Source organism: Apodemus sylvaticus, chromosome 12 (assembly GCF_947179515.1).
Source record: "Apodemus sylvaticus chromosome 12, mApoSyl1.1, whole genome shotgun sequence".
Lineage (NCBI taxonomy): Eukaryota > Metazoa > Chordata > Mammalia > Rodentia > Muridae > Apodemus > Apodemus sylvaticus.
Genome location: NC_067483.1, coordinates 71,615,664 through 71,637,161, shown reverse-complemented (window position 1 = coordinate 71,637,161; position 21,498 = coordinate 71,615,664). Strand labels below are relative to the sequence as shown.

The following is a 21,498-nucleotide window of genomic DNA, read 5'->3' as shown; positions in this document are numbered from 1 at the left end:
GGTTTTGCTCAGTTCCTTCATTTGTTTGTTTGCTTTTTCCTTTAATTCTTTAAGAGATTTTTGTGTTTCCTCTTTTATGACTTCTGCCATTTGACTCACTTTCTCCTGCACTTCTTTAAGTTTTTTTTGTTTTTGTTTTGTTTTTTGCATTTCTTCTTTATTGGCTATCGCTTGAGCCTTATTCTCCTGAATTTCTTTGATTTTTGTGTTTCCATTATTCGGGTTTCTAGCTTATTCATGTTCCCCTGTATTTCTTTAAGAGATTCATTTATGTCCTTTTTGTTTTCCTCTAGCAGCATCATGACCAGTGATTTTAAATCCAAATCTTGTTTTTCTGGTGTGTTGGGGTATCCAGGACTTGCTGTTGTTGGACAGTTTGGTTCAGATGCTGCCATATTGCCTAGATTTCTGTTGGTAGTGTCCCTATGTTTGCCTTTTGCCATCTTGTTATCTCTGGAGTTAGTTGGTCTTGTCTCTGGCTGTTGTTTGAGCCTCCTGTGAGGCTGTAAGGCTATTTTTGCAACACTAGATGGCTGGGTTTCTCCTGTTGCAGATTGCTGATGTGCTGCCCTCCTCTTGTGCGCCCTTGGAGCCCTAGTGTGCCTTGCCCCAGATTGTCTCTGTGAACCCGGTGATGCCTGTTTGTTCCTTCAGGGAGTGCTGATGGTGTATGCTGCGGGGACCTTTTCCGAGTGCTGATCACTCTGCCGGGCAGCCGATCCCCCAACCAGGTTGGTGCACACAAGGCTAGCCTAGCTGCTCAGGCCCTGAGTCCAGGCAAAAGCCTGATAGGCTTAGGCCCAACCAATGTTTGCCTTGGCTATGACTGCTAACTGGTTCTGTCAGGTAGCCAAGATGGCGCTGCAGCGTGCCCCCTGCAAGTCCTGGGACAGTCTGCTGGGCTAACAACCTTCTGGCCGGGTTGGCACACAGATGGCCCACTGGACAGCCCAGGGCCTGGGTGCAGGCTAACGCCTGTCGGGCTTAGACCCCAGTGATGTTAGCCTCGGGCTATGACTGTTAGCTGGCTTTGCCTGCTAGAACTCTCTGGTGTCCCATAGCCAAAATGGCGGTGCTTGCTTCCTGCAAGCGCCAGGACAAACTGCCGGGCAAAAAACCTCCTGGCCAGGTTGGCACACTGATGGCCCCCCAAACAGCCCAGGGCCTGGATTCAGGCCAATGCCTGTCGGGCTTAGAACCCCCCCCCCCCCAGTGATGTTGGTCTCAGGCTAAGTCTGTGTACCTTGGGCTGTCAGTTCTCTCTGGCATCTGAGAGCCAAGATGATGGAGAGCCTCTCGTAACTGACTGGAGGGAGGCAGAGTTCTGATGGGCTTCAGTGTAGTGAAAAGCACTGTAACTCCGCCGCCACTTGCAACCCGGCTGGCGATGGTCAGTGGTAGCAGGCCTCTGCCACCCCTGTATCCCATTTTTAAGGGGAATATTTGGCTCTCTGGAGTCTACTTTCTTGAGTTCTTTGTATATCTTGGATATAAGCCCTCTGCCAGATGTAGAGTTGGTAAAGATCTTTTCCCAATTTGTTGGTTGCCAGTTTTGTCCTTTTGACAATGTCCTTTGCTTTACAGAAACTTTGTAGTTTTATGAGGTCCCATTTGTCAATTCTTGATCTTAGAGCATAAGTTATTGGTGTTCTGTTGAGGAAATTTTCACCTGTGCCCATATCCTCAAGGGTCTTCCCCAGTTTCTTTTCTATTAGTTTCAGTGTGTCTGGTTTTATGTGGAGGTTCTTGATCCACTTGGACTTGAGCTTAGTACAAGGAGATAAGAATGGATCAATTTGCATTCTTCTGCATGCTGACCACCAGTTGAACCAGCACCATTTGTTGAAAAGGCTGTCTCGTTGCCACTGGATGGTTGCAGCTCCTTTATCAAAGATAAAGTGACCATAATTCTGTGGGTTCATTTCCAGGTTTTCACTTCTATTCCATTGATCTACTTGCCTGTCACTGTACCAATACCATGCAGTTTTTAACACAATTTCTCTGTAGTACTACTTGAGGTCCGGAATACTGATTACCCCAGAAGTTCTTTTACTGCTGAGAATACTTTTTCCTATCCTGGATTTTTTTGTTATTCCAGATGAATTTGAGAATTGCTCTTTCTAAGTCTATGAATAATTGAGTTGGGATTTTGATGGGGATTGCATTAAATCTGTAGATTGCTTTTGGCAAGATGGCCATTTTCACTATATTAATCCTGCCAATCCAAGAGCATGGAAGATTTTTCCATCTCCTGAGGTCTTCTTCAATTTCTTTCTTCAAAGACTTGAAGTTCCTGCTATACAGATCTTTCACTTGTTTGGTTAGAGTCACACCAAGATACTTTATATTGTTTGTGGCTATTGTGAAGGGTGTCATTTCCCTAATTTCTTTCTCAGCCTGTTTATCCTTTGAATATAGGAAGGCTACTGATTTGCTTGAGTTAATTTTATATCCAGCCACTTTGCTGAAGTTGTTTATCAACTGTAGGAGTTCTCTGGTGGAGTTTTTTGGGTCGCTTAAATATACTATCATATCATCTGCAAATAGTGATAGTTTGACTTCCTTCTTTCCAATTTGTATCCCCTTGACCCCCTTTTGTTGTCTAATTTCTCTGGCTAGAACTTCAAGCACTATATTGAATGTTCTCATTTTTCTAAACATCTGCCTATTTGAATGCCTTTGGATGAGACCTCTTCCATTATTACTTAGCCTAATGGGAATTAGCCTAATGGGGAAGAATATGAGACTATTAATTGTCAATGAAGATAAACTCAGGCTGCTGAGGAAGTAGTTGGTTGCTAAGGTATCTGCTTGCATAAAGCCCTGGGTTTGATCCCCAGTACCACAGTAAACCAGGTAAGGTAGCTTTTGTCTCTAATCCTGGGACTCAGGAGGCACCTAAGTTGAAGGTTATCCTCGGCCAAATAACCAGTTTGAGGGCTGCCTGAATTACAAGAGAAAGCTATCTCAAAACAAAAATGAAAGCAAACAAACACCGCCAACACAAAATAAATAAATAAAACAGGGGGTGGGGCTCAAATGGTTAAGAGCACTGGCAGATCTCCCAGAGCACCAGGGATTCAGTTCCCATCTTCCATGTGCCAGCTCACAACCATCTGTAACCATAGTTACAGGGAATCTAACTAACACCTTCTGTCCTATATGGGGACCAGGTATACACACTGTTTCCAGATATACATTCAAGCAAGACACCCATTCACATAAAATAAAATAAACCTAAAAAGAGAAGGAAGGAACGAAAAGACAATTTTTAAAAACTTCAAGGCTATCCTGAGCTACTAGTGAGATGGAGGTCGTGTCTCAAAATAAAAACAAACCCAGAAGCCCCGATCTCTTTGATCACATTCTTTACTATAACTTAGTTTCACCGAAGAAGAGCTTTTGGCAGGCTCAAACTTCACTAAAACTATGGCTCCAGATGTCATGCTCGCAGGGGGCTCTCTCCTGTCTCCATTGTTTGCCCCTGAAAACAGCAGAGACTGGTACCAAGTTCACACTGAGCAGGAGCCATCCAGTAAGCATATTTCTAGGAGGGATATTGTTACTTATTTGACCAGGGGAAAGGATTAAAGGAGCCCCAATGGCGTCTTCATCACACAGTCGACAGATTTGAATCTAAAATACAATCCATCAGGATGTGCTTTCTGAGTCAGAGTCCAGAGGAAAGGAAGCAGAGGACAACACACAAGATGATGCTGATGATAAATATTATCCCCACACTGTTGCCATAGAAGAATAATGATTGGTGTGTTTTAGAAGGGAAACCCTCCTATTCAGTAGCGAGATAAAGATTACATTATAGATAAAATACCTGCACGCCTCTCTGGTCCAGGGACCTGCTCTTACAAATTAGAAGCAGCCCTATCAGCCCAGAGGCAATGTCCCTTGTAACGTCCACATCACTGTAGTATGGTCTTGTTAGGCACTGGGCATCGTTTTCCGTGGGTTCGTCAAACTCTAGAATGTTCCATTTGTAAGTGAAGGTTTCCCCTGGTTGAACTGGTCTAATCATGGTGTGATTGCCTGGAAGAAAATATATGCTATTAAATTTTTAAAAATTATTCAATTATAATAAATATCTACCTTAGTGGTGCTATATACACACCTTTAATACCAGCACTTGGGAGGCAGAGGCAGGCAGATTTCTGAGTTCGAGGCCAGCCTGGTCTACAGAGTGAGTTCCAGGACAGCCAGGGCTATACAGAGAAACCCTGTCTCGAAAAAAATCAAATCCAAAAAACCAAAAAAAAAAAAAAAAAAAAAGAGAGAGAAAGAGAGAGAGAGAGAGAGAGAGAGAGAGAGAGAATTACACACACACACACACACACACACACATTTGAGTGAGCTCCAGGAAAACCAGGACTATACAGAGAAACCCTGTCTTGAAAAACCAAAAAGAAAAATCTACCTTAGCTTTTATTTAGAGTAATTAATATGAAGAAAGAAATATTCTTTTTGTCTCAAAACTTGACTACATATAGCATGTAGCTGTTCAAGAACTCCCCACTAGATGGCGCCAATGACACTCAGAAAGGAGAAATACCACTTCTGTATTACCACTTGTCACAAACACTGAGCAAATAGGAGAGAAAACTGGAAGCAGTCTCCAAGAAGTGAACGGTTCTCACCTGAGGTGGAGGAAGAATTGTTTCCATCTTCGTAAGGAGAGAAGGTCACTCCATGAGGGTAAATGCTGTAGGGTCGGCTGGCCATATTTTTGAACACAATCTACAGAGTTAAGTCATAGTTATTATTTCTGTGTTTAAGGTCACTCTCCTGAGAACTCTTTCAGACAAGAGGATGGCAGCTTCTTGTGTGTTCATGTATGGGCACGTGTGCACACACATATGTGCAGGCAAGCAGTGGGAAAATCAGTTCTGTTTATCCCGGCTGCAGCCTCCCTCGTTGCCCGACAGGAAGGGTCCCTCACAGCACCTCAAATTCTCCCAACTGGTCCCCACACCCTTCCCTTCTTTCAGGTTGCACCACATCTACGCATCTTTCCTCCATGCCGTCTCTCCTCTAGACAACAATGCTGTTCTGGCTTGCCAGTGAAGTTAACTTCCCCAATGGCCCAAGTAGCCAGACCCTGAATTCCAGATAGAATATGCTTACAATAAAATCTAATGCACTTCAGTGGACCCAAAAATGAGGGACGGATCACAGGGAAGGAAGACATTGTCTATTTTCAAATGAACAAAATGTGTTTTGTTTAGGGCATGGTTTTCATAGAAGTCCTAATTAGCCTTTTGCTCTTCAATAGAAAACTTTAACCTTACCTTCTTGGTTTACTGACAAAGCCTTTGGATCATCATCAAGACTCTACATCCTAGGGTCTTGCCAATCATTGTAACCTCAATTGTCTGGGTTCCTACCTAGCTCTGTGGTATGGTGTAGTGTTCTAGGTAATTATTTGAAGAAAACTTTAGGCTTTAAGGGAATTGTTGTTACACATACTCTCTCTTTCTCTCTCTCTGTCTCTCTCTGTCTCTCTCTGTCTCTCTCTGTCTCTCTCTGTCTCTCTCTCTCTCTCTCTCTCTCTCTCTCTCTCTCTCTGTGTGTGTGTGTGTGTGTGTGTGTACAGGTCAGAAGACAGTAATGAACTCAGGTATTCAGGTTTGGCCTTACATGGTTTCATGCACTGAGCCATCTTGCCAGCTGGGGTGTGTGTGTGTGTGTGTGTGTGTGTGTGTGTCTTGTGCAAGTATAAAAACAGCTGTAATCGGAGAGTGGTTATTAGAACTACACACTTGACTGTAGTGAAGATTTATTTTTTTCTCTCTGCTGTGCTGACTCTGATGTTCACACTGGTAATGAGCAATGCCATTTCCCAGAGCCACTCAAGTCTTCTGTATTGCGACAGTTGTGGGGCTTTTGTCAAGGACACTTACTTGAAAACTCAGGGCAAGAAAGCTCTCCTGGCTCTCTACCCCAGGTGATCTGTGCTGCATTCACTGGTGTGTGCATCTTGCGCAGACATATTTACTTTACTATAAGAGTTAGGACAAACTTTGCAGACAACCTGGGGATGTATGGGGTGTGTTCCATTATGTGTGTTTGTGGCTGTGTGGGCTTAGTTCTGTATTCTTCACTCCTCCAGTGGTACCGACTCTGTTTCATTCCCTCTGTTCTTTTCTTGTTTGATTATCTATCCCAGATCTTCTGTATTATTAAGTAGGATATAAATACTAAATAAAACTGAAAGCTATGTTTGACGTTATAATTATATGAATACATTTAAATATATGAGAACTGTCAGTCCCTTGATCTGTCCCTGTTTAATTCTCCCCTGTGTCCAATTTTCTGTTACTTACCTTGAGTGTGTCTCTGACCTGGGCTCTAATAATAGGGCCCAAAATCCCACTTTGTTTGATACTGAGATTCTCGGTGCGTTTGGTGAAGGTCTCTTCTTCATATTGCCTGTAAATAACTTTCTTGTAATGTTTTCCAATTTGGTTTGAGAAATTATCCAAGTGCAGAGACCTGTATTTCCTTAAAGTGAAACAAAATAATGAAACAAAAGTTAGACTACTTCAACCGGTGAGTCCAACGGGGAAACCCTTGTGCGTGCAAATGCTGCTTGGGGGTTAGCTAAAAATGCTACTTCCGCGAATATTCTGAGTGTAATTTGCATCCCGATGTCCTCCATGTAGCAATCAAGGCTCAAGGCTCATCTCCTCTGCCACTGGATAAACCATATGTAACTGACAAAGAGCAGCTACAGGGACAGCATGTCTGTACCCTTCCTTCCTTCCTTCCTTCCTTCCTTCCTTCCTTCCTTCCTTCCTTCCTTCCTTCCTTCCTTCCTTCCTTCCTTCCTTCCTTCCTTCCTTCCTTCTTTCTTTCTTTCTTTCTTTCTTTCTTTCTTTCTTTCTTTCTTTCTTTCTTTCTTTCTTTCTTTCTTTGTATCTTTATATTATATTGGATTCATAGTATTCCTTTGCATGAATATGCTACAACTTGTTACTCTTTCCCAATTTTGTTACTCTAATTTTTGGAGTTTTCTAATTTTCCAACTTGTTACTCTAATTTTTGGAGTTAGCTCTAATCTTTCATCACTAGTAACATTGCGGCAGTGAGCACCCTTTTCATGCAGCCTTCTAACCTGAGAACAAGAACACCTTTATACCATTGAGTCTTCCAAGAGCACAGTGCCTGGGGTAAAGGGTATATGTGTCTACCATGCTAACACATTTTGTCACGTTGTCCCACAGAATGGCTTTAGCAGCACATTGGACCACCAGCAGGTGTGAAAGGTTTCACTTTCCACAACCTCCACAGCCTCGACAGCCGATGGTGGACTATGAGCCTGCCAGTCTGATAGGTACAGAATTGCACCCCAGTAAAAGAGCTTCCAATTTTCTTTAGCTTTCTGGCACCTTCCCTCAGATACGAGAACAGAAGAATAGCACGGAGCTTGTTAGAAATGATATGAATCCCTTAGCAAACAACTACTAAAAGGGTTAGCAATAACAAGCATTCAACAAGTTGTAGCTGCCATTGTCCCCGTTACTATCTTCAGGCCACATCCCCATGGGGACTTGGGGTGATTAAATATCTCCGAAGATAAGAATGCCTAGGTGGAAATCGATGCACACGTCCCTTGAGAGCTGGCCACTCACGACATCATAATTTAGACTCACACTCTAAGGACCCCGTGGGCCATGCCTCTGATCTTTGCACGGTTGTCTGAGCCCCGACTCACTTGTCCATATTCGCGGGTATCACAGGCGCATAGTTCCAAATGACCTCCTCCGCGGCGATGAAGTACTCCCACCTCTTCATGTGCCGCCTCTGCTCGCGAGTGAGGGTCTTCAGGCTCCTGGTTTTCTTTGGGCAGTTTTTAATGTCTATGTAAGCCTGCATCCCAGCTGGGTTAGAGTATAAAATGTGTGTTAAAAACAATCAGCTCACGGACATAAATGACCATAGCTCAGCCCGGCTCTGGCTATTGAGTCTGGGCTCTTTTTAACGGGTCACAGAAGGAGGCGAGAGTAGAAAACAGGAGGAGAGGAGACAGAGGGAAAGGTTGAAGAGGCTCTCTGTGTTTCGTCTGCAGCAGGAACAGACTTAGAACCCTGGGCCTAGAGCTGGGGAACGGCTCTGTGGTAAAGCGTGGGCTTAGGGTGTAGACAGCCTCAGTTTGATCTTAATACAGCTGTCCTCTCTCTTTTTCTCTCTCTTCTTCCCCTCTCTCCCTCCCTCCCTCCAAACTAAGAAAACAAGAAATCACTTTAATTTTGTCTTTTCTTGTTATTTGTCCCTTTGTTAAGTGAAGATTATCAAACTGTATATTTAGTGTGAGTATTAAGTAATAATACATAATAACAATTGTCTTCAATTTTAGTTTTATTTCTATTAGCAACTACATGAAAGTGATAGTTTATCTGGGTCATCATTTCGTCATAGTTTTGGTTGCTCAGTACAAAAACAAAATGTTCTCATACAGTGTTTATTTCTCGAGTGCCCACACACCTGGTTGTGATAAATGGTTTCCTATGGTAACAGTTTTTCATCTCTAGCAACATGAATGCTTCTCTCAATAGTTTAAAAGCAAAAATGTCTGATATGATAGATGTTTCATTTACATGGCTCCACATGATCACTGCTGGTACTCCCCCCCCCCCCCCCCCCCCCCGCCACACTCCAGAATTCACTGATGTACTCTGAAGTCTGTTTCTAGCTGATGTGGTGGCTCATGCCTATAATCCCCACATTGGGGAGGCTGAGACAGGAGAGTTACCATGATTTCAAAGCCAGCTAAGAACTTAGAGTAAGTTTTAGGACAGCTTAGCATACAACATAAGACCCTATCTCAATAAAACAGACAACATATCCTTTATGGACCATTCAACACACATTAATTGGGTTCTTTTCTGTGCCAGGTTCTTGTGCCCATTTCGTTGCACGGAGCCCTATTATCCTGTCTGGTCTGGCTAGTCTTGGTAGCTCTGCACAACTATAAATTTGTGGGTATTTACGTTCATCTGTCTAGTTTCTAGGGCCTTTCCTTAGGCTGCATAGGAAAGACATTCAAGAATACATTCAAATTCACAGAGGCTTTAGTTTTCTTCCTCCTTTACAGAAGTGGAGACCTCTTAAGCTCTTGCTTTATCTTAAAAGGTCTTTGTCAATGTCTGCACCTTCTTCATCCCCAATTAGTGGGTTTTAAGTCAAGAGTGGAGCGTCTAATGGTGTCTTAGGAACCAGGATGTACGTGTCTAGGTGGGGCCGACTAAATGGTTAAAGGAGAAGAAATAAGTTAGTAATCTGGGAAGCAATGGTGCTCACTCAACATAAGATTGTTGGGGAGTGTTGAGGTTTGGTCTGTTGCTATGTGTTGTAATGCTACACATAATGCAGCTCTGGTTGCCCAAGGGACAAGGAAATCCTCACCAGGGGGTGCTATAGAGACTTACACCTTAATTTAAAACTATTGGTTGAATAAAGATGCCTACAGCCTGTAAATGGGCAGAAGAGAGGAGGTAGGCAGGGCTTTGGTTGCCTGGCTTGGGATCAGAGGCAGAGAGCATGAGGAGGAGAGCAGGAAGATGAAGAGGGAGAAGATCATCATGGGATAGATGAGTTATGAGAACATGGCCATGGGGTCTGGCCAGTTGGAGAGAGAGCAGCAAGAGCAGCTCAGGCAGAACGTGGCTAGTCATAACACAGGGTTATTGATGTGGAAAGAGACAAAATAGCTTAGAGAGTTGGTATCTGCCCAGCTCTAGCGCTATTAAGGCTTATTATAAATATCAAGGTTTTGTGTCTTTTACCTGGGAACTAAATGATCCAGGGTGGGGTAGAAACCCCCAGTGAATTTTAGCCACAACAAGAAAGGTTTCTTGCCTTGATAATGCTTTGGGATGAGAGAAGAAACGATCCATTTTCCTTCTGGGCTCATAGTCATGTTTGCAGTCGTCGAGGTCCCACTGACCAGAGTGATGGTGGACACTTTATGCTGGTTCTGCTCTAGGACTTGGCCGTTGAAGTGAATAGAAAACAATTCTGGTCCCGAGCTCATCCCAATCAGATGCCAGCTGACATGATCATGGGCGCAGACCGTTATATCTGAGGGGGAGAGACAACACCAAACACAGAGAGATGGGAAACAAGGAGTCGCCACTCACGTACCAAGTAGCAGCACGAAGTAGAGTTTAGAATGGAATAGCCATTCCTTCAGATGCAGGGACAGCTAGGGGACAAAGGCTAGGGGGCAGCTAAGTACGTGATGCACCCTCCTGGTTTGTCCAGGGTTTAGAGGTCTCTCAGGACACAGGGCTCCCAGTGTGTGAACTGATAAAGTCCTGGGCTAAATGGAGTGACTGTTCCCACCCATCTGGCCTCACTTGGAAGAAGCCCCCAGAACCCCCAATAGACCTGTGTCAGGACCCAGTTCTCTTCTGCAAATACAGGTCAAACTCTGTCAACGTAGAAGAAAGAATAGATGTGCTGAAGGATTTCCTGTTGTGTCTTTACCCTTTTTAAAATTATGTTAGAAACAACGGATTACTCAGCTGTTACTGGTGTCCTCATTGTAAGCAGCCACTGAGAGCCTTTTGTGGACAGGTTGCTAACCATCGAGGAAGAAAACCAAGGAGAAAGCCCAGTTTTGCTTTCTTTGTTGCCACAGTGATTGAGAAAATGCTCATTTTCTCTGGGAGAGAGTCTAGTCTTGGCTCCTACCCACATCTATAATCACTAGATGTAAGAGGATGCTCTGGGATTTAGCTTCTTGTCCATACGGGCATTTGTCCTTTGTGAAAGCCTTGTGACCAGGAGGCTGGGAGGTAACTAGAAAGGTGTGTTCCTGTGGGTGCATTTATCCCATTAGAAACAGCCCACACTGAACACATCTTCAGTAGTATTGTCATGTCTATTCAGTGTATGTTATACTAGAAGACTGGGGGCTTTATCAGCACAAGTATTGTGTCTACTAAGGATTATATTTCTTTTGCTCCTTTGCACTTATTTGAAGCTACTCTTTTTTTTTCAAGTACAAATTTATAATCTATTAAGAAAGTCTAGGGGCTGGTGAGATGGTGCAGCAGGTAAGGATGCTTTCCTCCAGGTCTGATGATCTGAGCTGGATCTCTAAGATCCTCATGGTGGAGAGTGAGAACCAACTTTCACAGGTCGTCTTCTGACCCACACACATGAATCATGCATTTGTGCCCATGCCCATACACAAAATAAATAAATGACTATAAACAAGAGTAAAAATTCTAAACGTCCCAATCAAGTTTTATATATATATATACACACACACACATGCAGTCCACTATTTCAGCTTTTATGTATTTACATGGATTATTCTCCCTGACAGGACACAGACAGTGGGATTGTTGATTCCATTTCTGGGAACAGCATATTGAGACCCCTAGTTGGTTAGGACCACACAGAGTCAGGGAAAGGAATGAGATATGAATTCAGATCTTCCAAGGTAGAGGTCAGTTAGTGCGGTCTGGTCTCAGATTTGCAGGAGCCTAGTTTTGGAACTCATAATCAATACTCAGAGCTGCATGAGCCATACAGAAGATGGCACCAAATGGAATAAAATAAAAACTGAAAGCAATATCAGACCCTGACTCTTGACAATGTTGGTTTTTCTGTAAGACAAGCCATTGGTGATACTGATACACAGTGATGTTTCGAATTTTTACTCTTGTTTATAGTCATTTATTTATTTTGTGCATGGGCATGGGCACAAATGGCATGATTCATGTGTGTGGGTCAGAGGACGACCTGTGAAAGTTGGTTCTCACTCTCTACCATGAGGATCTTAGAGATCCAGCTCAGATCATCAGACCTGAAGAAAAGCATCCTTACCTGCTGCACCATCTCACCAGCCCCTAGACTTTCTTAATAGAGAAATATTTTCATTTTTCCTAAACGGAACATATATATATATATATATATATATATATTATTTATGGAATATATCTACACATATATATTATGGGATATATCTGTATGTATATGTGTGTGTGTGCATGCACATGCACATACTTATTAAGAGAACAATTCTTAACCCATTATCTTGTATCTGGTGATTGTAAATCTGAAATGTTAATCTGGAAAAGAAGTCAAGATTAGAATCTCCCACAGAGAAATAAACAGTTTCCCAACCACCGCGAGGACAAAGAAAGAGTAAATCGAGGCTTTCCTCCTTTAGGAGACATACCATAACCACAGCAACCATCTGTACCTCTTCTCTAATTCTTCTCTGCCTTTCAACTAGAACTGGATTTTTCCTTCTAAGTCAGTTCTACTAGAAAGACAGAGAGGAAGTGGTATGTGTGGTTGCTATGGTTACAGTATGTCCCCCCCCCCAAGGTGTATACACCGAAAGCTTGGCTCTGTGTGATGGATTTCAGGTGGTTGAACCTAGAAATGTAGAGCCTAGAGGAAGGTGGCTAAGTCACTGGAGGTGTTGTTCCTGGAAGGATTAATAGTTCTCATGGGACCCTGGTTAATTCTCACGAGAGCAAGTTATTATAAAGTTACTAGAAAGCAAGCCTCATCCCTGTTCTTAGCCTCTTCTACGTGCAGCCTATTCCCTCTTTGCTTCTTTTTCCCTGCTGTGACACAGACAAGTGGCCTCTCAGCAAAGGCTGAGCTGGTGACCTGCCAGTCTAGATCTTTCTGTTTCTAACACTGAATTTTTTTAAAACATTTTTTTCTTTATATAGTAGCCAGCAATCAGCATTTTGTTATAGCAACATAAAATTGGCTAGTAAAGTGGAAGTCTCACACACACACACACACACACACACACACACACACACACACACGCACGCACACACACACACACACACACACACACACACACTTAACAGCTGGTATGATTTTACTTTCTTACAAAATTCTATCTGCAGATGGGAAGAGAAAACCTTCTACTTGCCACAGGACATTATTTATCAATAGATTTTTGAACGGTAGAGCATACTGTTAAGGAGTGACTGTAGTTGAGTAGGCATTGATAGGCTCAGAACACTACACCTAACAAGGCTGTATCGAATACAGTTCCTTGTTAACTTCTGATTTATATTTTGTACTTCCTGGGTAAGGCAGAAAGGATGATGAGATCATGAAAATCACTGAATCATTGCACACGATTGTGATACTTCACCACTAGACACTGGATACCAGTGAACATGGTAGCTTCTGCCTTAAAGAGAGAATGGGACCAATGTTGGACAAGCGGGACACCGCCACTGCTGAGTGGCGCACGGCTCCTGTACCGCCATTGCTGAGTGGCGCACGGCCCCTGTATTACCTGGCATCGTTCTATTCACAAAGCCATTGACTGTGTACATTAAGGATGGCGACTGGCTCCAGCTCTTGCTTTCATCAAACACGGCAAACAGAAGCACATGCTGCTTGTCAAACATCTTCTGAGTCCCATCCTCAGTCAGGGTGCCTGAGAAAGAAGAGACAGGCCTCCATCATGTTCCAGATTGAAGAGCACTTCCCGTGTTCCCATACATATGAATTTGAGGCTAGAAACAAGTAATGCTGATATAAATTTGAATCATGCATTCCCAGCCAGGTCTTATGATGTATTCTTATAATCCCAGTACCCAGGAAGCAGAGACAGGAGGATCATGAGTTCTATAACAGTTGGGCTACATAGGGAGTTCAAATCCATTCTGGACTATTAAAACTTTACCACAAAAAGTCAAAATCTAACATCATCAACAATGAAAAACCCAATTTCTTTCAGTCATCTAGATCAGAATACATACCCTATGCTGAGTTAAGCCTCCTTATTAGCTGGGACATGAGACTGGAGAAATGGTTGTATCAAGATGAATCCATATTTACATGAGTAAAAACAGTGATAAAATGAAAATGCCTTTTATAAGATTAACAGTTTTTTCAATGCAATCACATATCTTTTATATGTCAGGAAATTTAAAAATATATTTGTATGATGAATAAGAGAGCTGGGTATATGATCTGCTATACATATAAATGATATTATCTCCACGGTACAGTTTGTTATGGTTCTTTGGATGCTTTAATGAAAGATGGGTTGAAGTCTCTTAGAGCAGGAGAAGGAAGAAAGAAGAAAGTCAAGTGTATTTCTAAGAAGCACAGCTAATGGAATTCCTGACTGTTGGGACATGGTCAAAAGGATGGCCCATGCCTTGATAAGGACCTTCTATCTCTGGTGCATTTTGTTCACTGGATTGTTATTGGACATGATTTTATGGTTCTTGGGACAAACACTTACATTCAATTTGTAAAACATGTTATTCTTGTTGGATGTCAGAACATAGCTATAGAACCTAATCTGGTCAGCGCACTTCAAATCTGAATATGGCCTTCTGCCTTGCTTTCATGATTTCCAAGATATAATCTCTCTATAGTATGTGCCAGGCAATTGGGTTTAAATTGGTCTGTCTTGAGAAAGTTCTGGAAAGGGATGCTCTGTCAATATTTAGTATTACTAACTAAGCATTTATTTGCTTATTTTTCTGAACTCAAACATCCTTCCTTGATTTGTTTCAGTCATGTAAAAAGTACACTGAAACTGAAATAAAATTGTCTAGAGCATTAGACTATAGTCCATTCATTCTTTAAAGACCTCAAATCCCAAGCCTCACAGACACAGATCTGCATAGGTTGGCAAATGTCAACATTCACAAAATCTTCAGACTATACCTAAATTGTTCAACTTGTTTTAAAGGACTCAAGCTGAGCTGGGGATGAATGACTCAAACCTGGGATCCACCACTAGGGAGGCTGGGGCAGAAACATCACTGTGAGTTCAAGGCCCTTTCTACTAAAACATATAAAGGCCAAACAACTAACCCACCAACCCACCTTCAACCAAATAACAGCAAAAAAGAAAGCTGGAGTTACACATGCTTATAAACCAAATCACCAACACAGACTTCAGCCATGTCAGTTGTACCAGCCAATGTCATTTCTAGGAACTCTCCCAGTGACTACGTTGTTGTACACTTCAAAATGAATAGACCTGGCTGTGAGGTAAACATCGCTGGCCATACAAATATGCAGGCACAATGTCAGAGTGGACAACTTGAAGGAAGTTGCCCTGGCTAAGATGAAGGGAGGTTTTGGAAGAAATGAGAAAAGCCAGTACCAAGTGCCACTTTCTCTTAGCCATGATTTGATCTCCACTCCCTTCTCCTGCCTTGCCTACAGGAAGGCACCAAGAAGGTTCTCCCAAGCTTCAGCCCAATATAATCTCCCAGCCAGCCCCACATCTTTGCTGTGGTTGAATCTGCTGGTCTTGTGTTTACCTTGCTTGCAGATGAGCAGAGGCCCAATCAGACCTGAGTTGAAATCCTGGGTCAGGTTTTCATAGGAGTAGTAGATATGGGTGAGGCATGATGGGTCATCAGGTGTGGGCCCGCTGTCCTCACTGATAACCCATTCATAGGTGTATTCTTCTCCAGGCGCCACGGCATCATCCATCCTCTCAGCAGGGGACGTGTGGTCCAGGTAAGAAGCCCCTGGAGAAGTGACAGCCACAAAGACATCCAGAGTTTTCCACTACTCTCCAGTGTGGGGAAAGCAAGCTGAGCTAACTCTCTGCAGATGACCTGCTTTGCATAGCAACTTTTATACTCAGAGGAGTCACACACACACTACATACACCAACCTCTAACTCCATACTTACACTCCACAATGCCCTGAGGAATAATTGTCACCAGCAAAGATTAGTTAAGGTTGACCAAGTTAGTTTTCAGAGTATTAGAACAACTGTTTGTATGTAATCAGAGATTCAAATCACATTTTGTCAATAAACCACCTCATAATGCAAGAATCAGTATGTTTTCTTCAGAGTTCTTCACAAGTCATGCTAGCTCACTGTTCGCATGGGATGTGTGTGTTGCTTACATGTTGCCTTGTTTGGCTCTGAAAAATGTCTTCTTTCCCAGGGTGATCATCCTCAGCCCTGTTTTCTTTCTGTTTGTTTGTTTCTGGTTTTTGTCTCTTAGTTGCCCCTTGCCACTGGACCTTTCTGGATCTTCCCACCCTGACAGTCTATGCATCCAGCTCTTGTATGCAGTCTATTCCTTGGGCATATGAAGCCAGTCTGTCCCAGGGTAAAGATGCCTTGCTTCCCTGTCCAAAGTCCCATGGACAGCCTATGCATATCGGGCGTTCCCTCCAGCACCAGAGGGGTGATGTAGAAATCAGTCTTCCGTTTTTTGAAGAAGGACCTAGATTAAGAGGAGTTTGGAGGGTTGAGATGTGGTAGAAATGGAGCAAGCAGAGCAGGAAGGGGAGAGGTCAGGGTCCTAAGCAATCAAGAGGGACTAGCTTCCCCTTTTCCAGAGGCACTCTTCATCCAATTAAGTGAAGTTTTCGCTATCATCAGTCGATGCCAAGGTTCCTCTTTGGGATGAAGTTAACTTTGTTTGGCAGAAAGTGAGACTGTCAGAGTATAGGGAAACAATCCTGAAGTGTTTCATATTATGGACAAAGGACCGGCGGGAACTATTTTTTCCTGGATTGATATGCACTTTTGAAAAGAGAAATGCTTGGTCTTTCTAGCCTTGTTGTTTGTTTGTTTCTTTGTTTGTTTGTTTCTCTTTCTTTCTTCCTTCCTTCCTTCTTTCCTTTCTCTCTTTCTTTCTCTCTCACTTTCTCTCTCTTTCCTTCCTTCCTTCCTTCCTTCCTTCCTTCCTTCCTTCTTCCTTCCTTCCTTCCTTCCTTCCTTCCTTCCTTCCTTTCCTTCTTTCTTTCTTTCTTTCTTTCTTTCTTTCTTTCTTTCTTTCTTTCTTTCTTTCTTTCTTTCTTTCTTTCTTTCTTTCTTTCTTCCTTTCTTTCTTTCTCTATCCCTGTCCTTCTCTTCCTCCCAATTTTCACGGTATATGATTGATATATGATAAAGTTCATCAAATTTAAATATAATACTTAGTGAGTTTTAACCGATATGTATAGTCATTATAGCTAATCACAGTGAACGCAGAGAATGGCTCCTTTTCTCAAAGTATCCCTATGTTACCTATAATCAATGACCTCTCCTACCCAGGTCTAAGAAGTTATGGATCTGTTTTCTTTCACTAAAACTTTGTTTTTATATAAAGCCACATAAATAAGATGATACATTATTTACCCTTTTGCATTTGGTAGGGGTAATATTAGGGTTTCTGTTGCTGTGACAAAACACCATAAGCAACTTGCTGAGGAAATCCAAGCAGGAACTCAAACAAGACAGGAACCTGAAGACAGGGTTTTATGCAGAAAACATGGAGGGGTGCTGCTTACTGATTTGCTCTCCATGGCTTGCTCAGCCTACTTTTTTATAGCAACCAGGACCACCAGTCCAGGGATGGCTCCACCCACAATGGGCTGGGCTTCTCACATCAATCATCAATGAAGACAATACCTCACAGGCTATTATTGTAGCTCCCAGAGTTCATAGCTGCATAAGGCTGGTGAGTATGTCCTTTCCCCAATATATGCACAGAATCTTTCTGTACTACAACGCCTAACCAGTAGAGAAGGAACTTCCCGGTCAGTACCAGTTTGATTTTCTCATATCCTATAACTCATGTATATCTTACCACAGAATGTTACAGATCCCCGTCACTGTCACGTGACTTGCATTGATTCCAGAGTGAGAATCTGCTATCGTTTCTTTCTCTTTTTTTGAGATTATTATTTTTTTATTGAATATAATCTTCATTTACATTTCAAATGCTAAAACCTTTCCCGGTTTCCCCCCCTCACAGAAAATCCCCAACCCCTCCTCCCACCCCCTACTTCCAAGTATATGCCCCTCCACCCGGCCCACTCCCACCTCCCCCCCACCCCTCGATTTCCCCTTTGTTGGGGCATCTATTGAGCCTTTACCTGACCAAGGACCTCTCCTCCCACTGATGCCTGACAAGGCATTCCTCTGCCACGTTTTTTGGCTGGAACCATGTGGACCCCTTGGTTGATGGCTTAGTCCCTGGGAGCCTTGGGGTGTCTGGATGTCCAGCATCATTGTTCTTCCCATGGGGCTGTAAACCCCTTCAGCTCCTCTGGACCACCCTCCAGCTCTTCCATTGGGGACCCCACACCCAGTCCAATAGTTGGCTGCTCTGCTACCATTTCTTAATTTTGCCCCTCCTCGTATGTGGTATCTCTTTTTTCTGACGACTTTGGATAGTTTTGTTTTATCATTATTTTTCAGTCATTGGTGAAGATATACTATGGTGCAGTTTTCTTCCTGTTCCTACTTCTCAGTATTGTCAGCTCTTTTTCTCTTTATTAAATTTTTCATACTATATTTTAAACATATTCTTTCTCCGTCAACTCCTCCTAGATCCAACCTACTTCCTATCCAGCTTAGTAATCTCTCTCTCTGAAAAAAAAAACAGGAAAAAACAAAATTAAAAATCAAAACAAACAAAACCTGACTAATAAAAAGAGAACAACAAGACAAAAATAATCAAAACCAAAGAACACATTCAAACACAGACACACACAGGCACACACACACACACACACACACACACACACACGCACACGCACACGCACACGCACACGCACACACACACACACACATGCACACGCGCACTCACATGCACACAGACACACATTTCCCCAAAACAACAACAAAAACTCACCCCAAAACATGGAGTCCATGTTGGATCAACCCACTAGTCCAGGGCATGAGGCCAGCCTTAGAGTGGGATTCATATAACCAGTGTCACTCTATTGGAGAAGAATAAATTTCCCTTCCCTAGCAGACACCAATCACAAATAGCTTCCTGATGATGGGTGGGACTTTGTGTCCATTTCCCTATCTCAGTGCTGGGAATTTCTCTTCTTTGAACCTTTGCTCTCTCTCTCTCTCTCTCTCTCTCTCTCTCTCTCTCTCTCTCTCTCTGTATGTTGTCTAGTTGTGGGTCTTTGCCTTAGTTCCCATCTACTGTAAGAAGCTCCTCTGATGGTGAAGAGCAAGGCACTGATCTATGATTATAGCAGACTGTCACAGGGAGTCATTTTATTGCTATGTTCCTTTGGCAGAATAATTGTTATTGCCAGGGTCCATGATCCATCTAGCCTTGAGTTTCTGGCCATTTCTAATCAGGAAGTGGTTGGTTACTACCATAACATTAGCACCACTATTGTGCCAGTATATGTTGCAGGCAGATCAAGTCTCTGCTGTAGGTTGCAGAGTTTGTGGCTAGATAAAATTGATAATTATGTCTCCTCTGGTAGTGTTCAGAGTGCCTTCCAGATTCATGAATGCTAGTCAGTAGGTGTGAATGCTACTCTAGGTGGGGACCAGCTCAGCTTTTCCATGTTTAAGAACATAAATAAGCTGTATCTTCAGCAATAGGGCCTTAACATAAGATATGTAGAGTAGCCAATAGCCTATGATATTGGGGGCAGGGTGAGGTCTTGTCAGACCTTTCTTCACCTGTAGGTCTGTAGTCTATACCACATTGGAAAGGTTTTAAGATATCTTTTCCTTCAAGTTCTTTTTCTGTTCCCATCACTTTTGAGACCCAATGACAAACGTTAACATGGCATTATATTGCAGTTTGTGAATGTTCTGCTCATCTTCAGTATATTTTCTAATAATTTCCTTGCACCCTCTGATGTGTTGTTAATATCACCTGGTATTCTTTTCATCTCTGGTTACACTCAGATATTTTCTAATCATCCATCTCTCTCCTGAGCATACTTGTCTCTACTTCATGGCACATAATGAAAAGACTCAAAAACAGTTCCCTAAATGTTAATATTGCAGCACTGTCGACCTCCCTAACCTAAAACCATTCTCATAAAACACATGCACTCAGAATGTGGCATGAGTTTTGGTGGCGCCAGCACGCATCTGCGTTCTCTGGGTATGAGTGGGAAACAAGGCACCTTGTTTGGTCAACACTGGTGGGGGGAGCTTGGCTGCTGCTGTGCTGTGTACTTCCGCCATGCTGTGCAAGGGTTGAGAAGTTATATCTGGATGTGCTTATTTCCCAAAATCTCTAACACTGACCGTAATGCCACATATGATGGGTGGATCCCAACTTCTCTCTGACCTCATCATATGTGATTCTTGTCATTTACTGTGTGTGTATCAGTCACCCATGCCTCCTCCAGGTGCCTCGGACATGCTCAATGCTGTCTTGTTCAGGGTCTCTGCAGATACAGTTCCTTCTGTTTAGAGTGCTCATGCTTCATTTCATCCTTTAGATAAATGATGCTCACCTTTCTGTAGCCAACGCAAATACCAGTTACTTCTTCCCTCATCTCTGATTGTTTGGGGTAGATTTGCTTTTATCATACTTATCACAATTCATAATTACATACTTGTGGTATATTCTTTTCTACTGGGCTACAGTTATTGACATTCTGCATATTTTGATTGCTGGAGTGCAGACTCCTTAAGGGAAGGGTTACGCCATGTATGTCCAGCATCTCTGATATCTTCCATAGCACAGGGGAAGCATGGAATATACGCTCAATTCATGTTTGCTGTAAGGTCACCGACTCATAGCTAAATCTATTAGGATTGCATGATATGAAAACAGATTAAATGCAACCATAAGAAAATCTGGTTGTATTATTTGGGGGCCCTACATCACTGATTGCTCTTTGAAAAACAATCAAAATGCAAGTCTCAGCAATCTGGTGGCATAGCTAAATTCTGGCACAAAATCTGGCTGATCTGGAGTCTTGGCTGTGGACAGTTTGTTTGTTTGTTTGTTTGTTTGTTTAGTTTCTGCTCAGTAGTGTCCATTACAAAAATTTTTTGTGTAACTACTTACCTCACTGTCACAGACACCTGAGACTATGACTCTTATTCTAACGTAAAGATCAACAATTGAGTGTATTACATCTACCCCACCATAAAAGGTTTAACACTAATAACAAATATTTACTGTCAGAGTAACTCCCACCCCAGTGATAAATAGATTTGAATGTTAATGACGATCAGGGCCAAGGAAAGAGAACAGCTTAAGTAACTTTCTGTGAGTTATAGCATGAACTCTCAATAGAAAAGTCTCTGAGGAAGTCTCAAAGGACAAACAGGGAGCTTTATCTTTGAAGGCTCTGAAGCAAACACAAACAGGACTGATAAGGTGTGTCACCCTCCCAGTTCCGGCTTCGTACAACAACTGGTAGGCATGTGGTTCCTTGAGCTGCACTACATGAGGCGTGCATCCTGGCCGTTACTAAGTGACTCTTCCTCCAAAGCCTTATGGGTTAAGACATGGTGTTTTCTGAACTGAAGCTTCCACTATTCCAGCTGCTGCAACCCCACAGAGGATTCTTGCAGTGGGAGGTAGCATCCTCCTTCTGTCTTTACAGGCTCTCCAAAAGCAGAAATTGCCCTACTTTGTGGGGTAAGAGGTTGTCTGATAAGATGTCTGCTTATCTTTTAGATGTCTGATTAAATACAGCTCACTCCTTATTTGACTTCTGTGCTACATGGTGATGATGGCCTTCTTTAAAAATTATTTGATTGTTTTCATATATGTATATGTGATA

At 42.6% G+C, this 21,498-nt stretch overlaps 1 protein-coding gene across 2 annotated transcripts in view; it reads right to left on the bottom strand.

The window, feature by feature from the left end:
* F5 (coagulation factor V) overlaps window positions 1–21,498 on the bottom strand; it is an 81,969-nt gene that overhangs the window by 43,969 nt on the left and 16,502 nt on the right. For both annotated transcript variants that reach the window (XM_052200005.1, XM_052200006.1), the window contains exons 4-10: window positions 15,297–15,509; window positions 13,301–13,444; window positions 9,871–10,092; window positions 7,727–7,892; window positions 6,336–6,513; window positions 4,650–4,749; window positions 3,833–4,044 (exon numbers count right to left, since the gene is read on the bottom strand). In XM_052200005.1, the coding sequence (XP_052055965.1) occupies window positions 3,833–4,044; window positions 4,650–4,749; window positions 6,336–6,513; window positions 7,727–7,892; window positions 9,871–10,092; window positions 13,301–13,444; window positions 15,297–15,509 (1,235 nt within the window). The remainder of the gene's footprint in view (window positions 1–3,832; window positions 4,045–4,649; window positions 4,750–6,335; window positions 6,514–7,726; window positions 7,893–9,870; window positions 10,093–13,300; window positions 13,445–15,296; window positions 15,510–21,498) is intronic.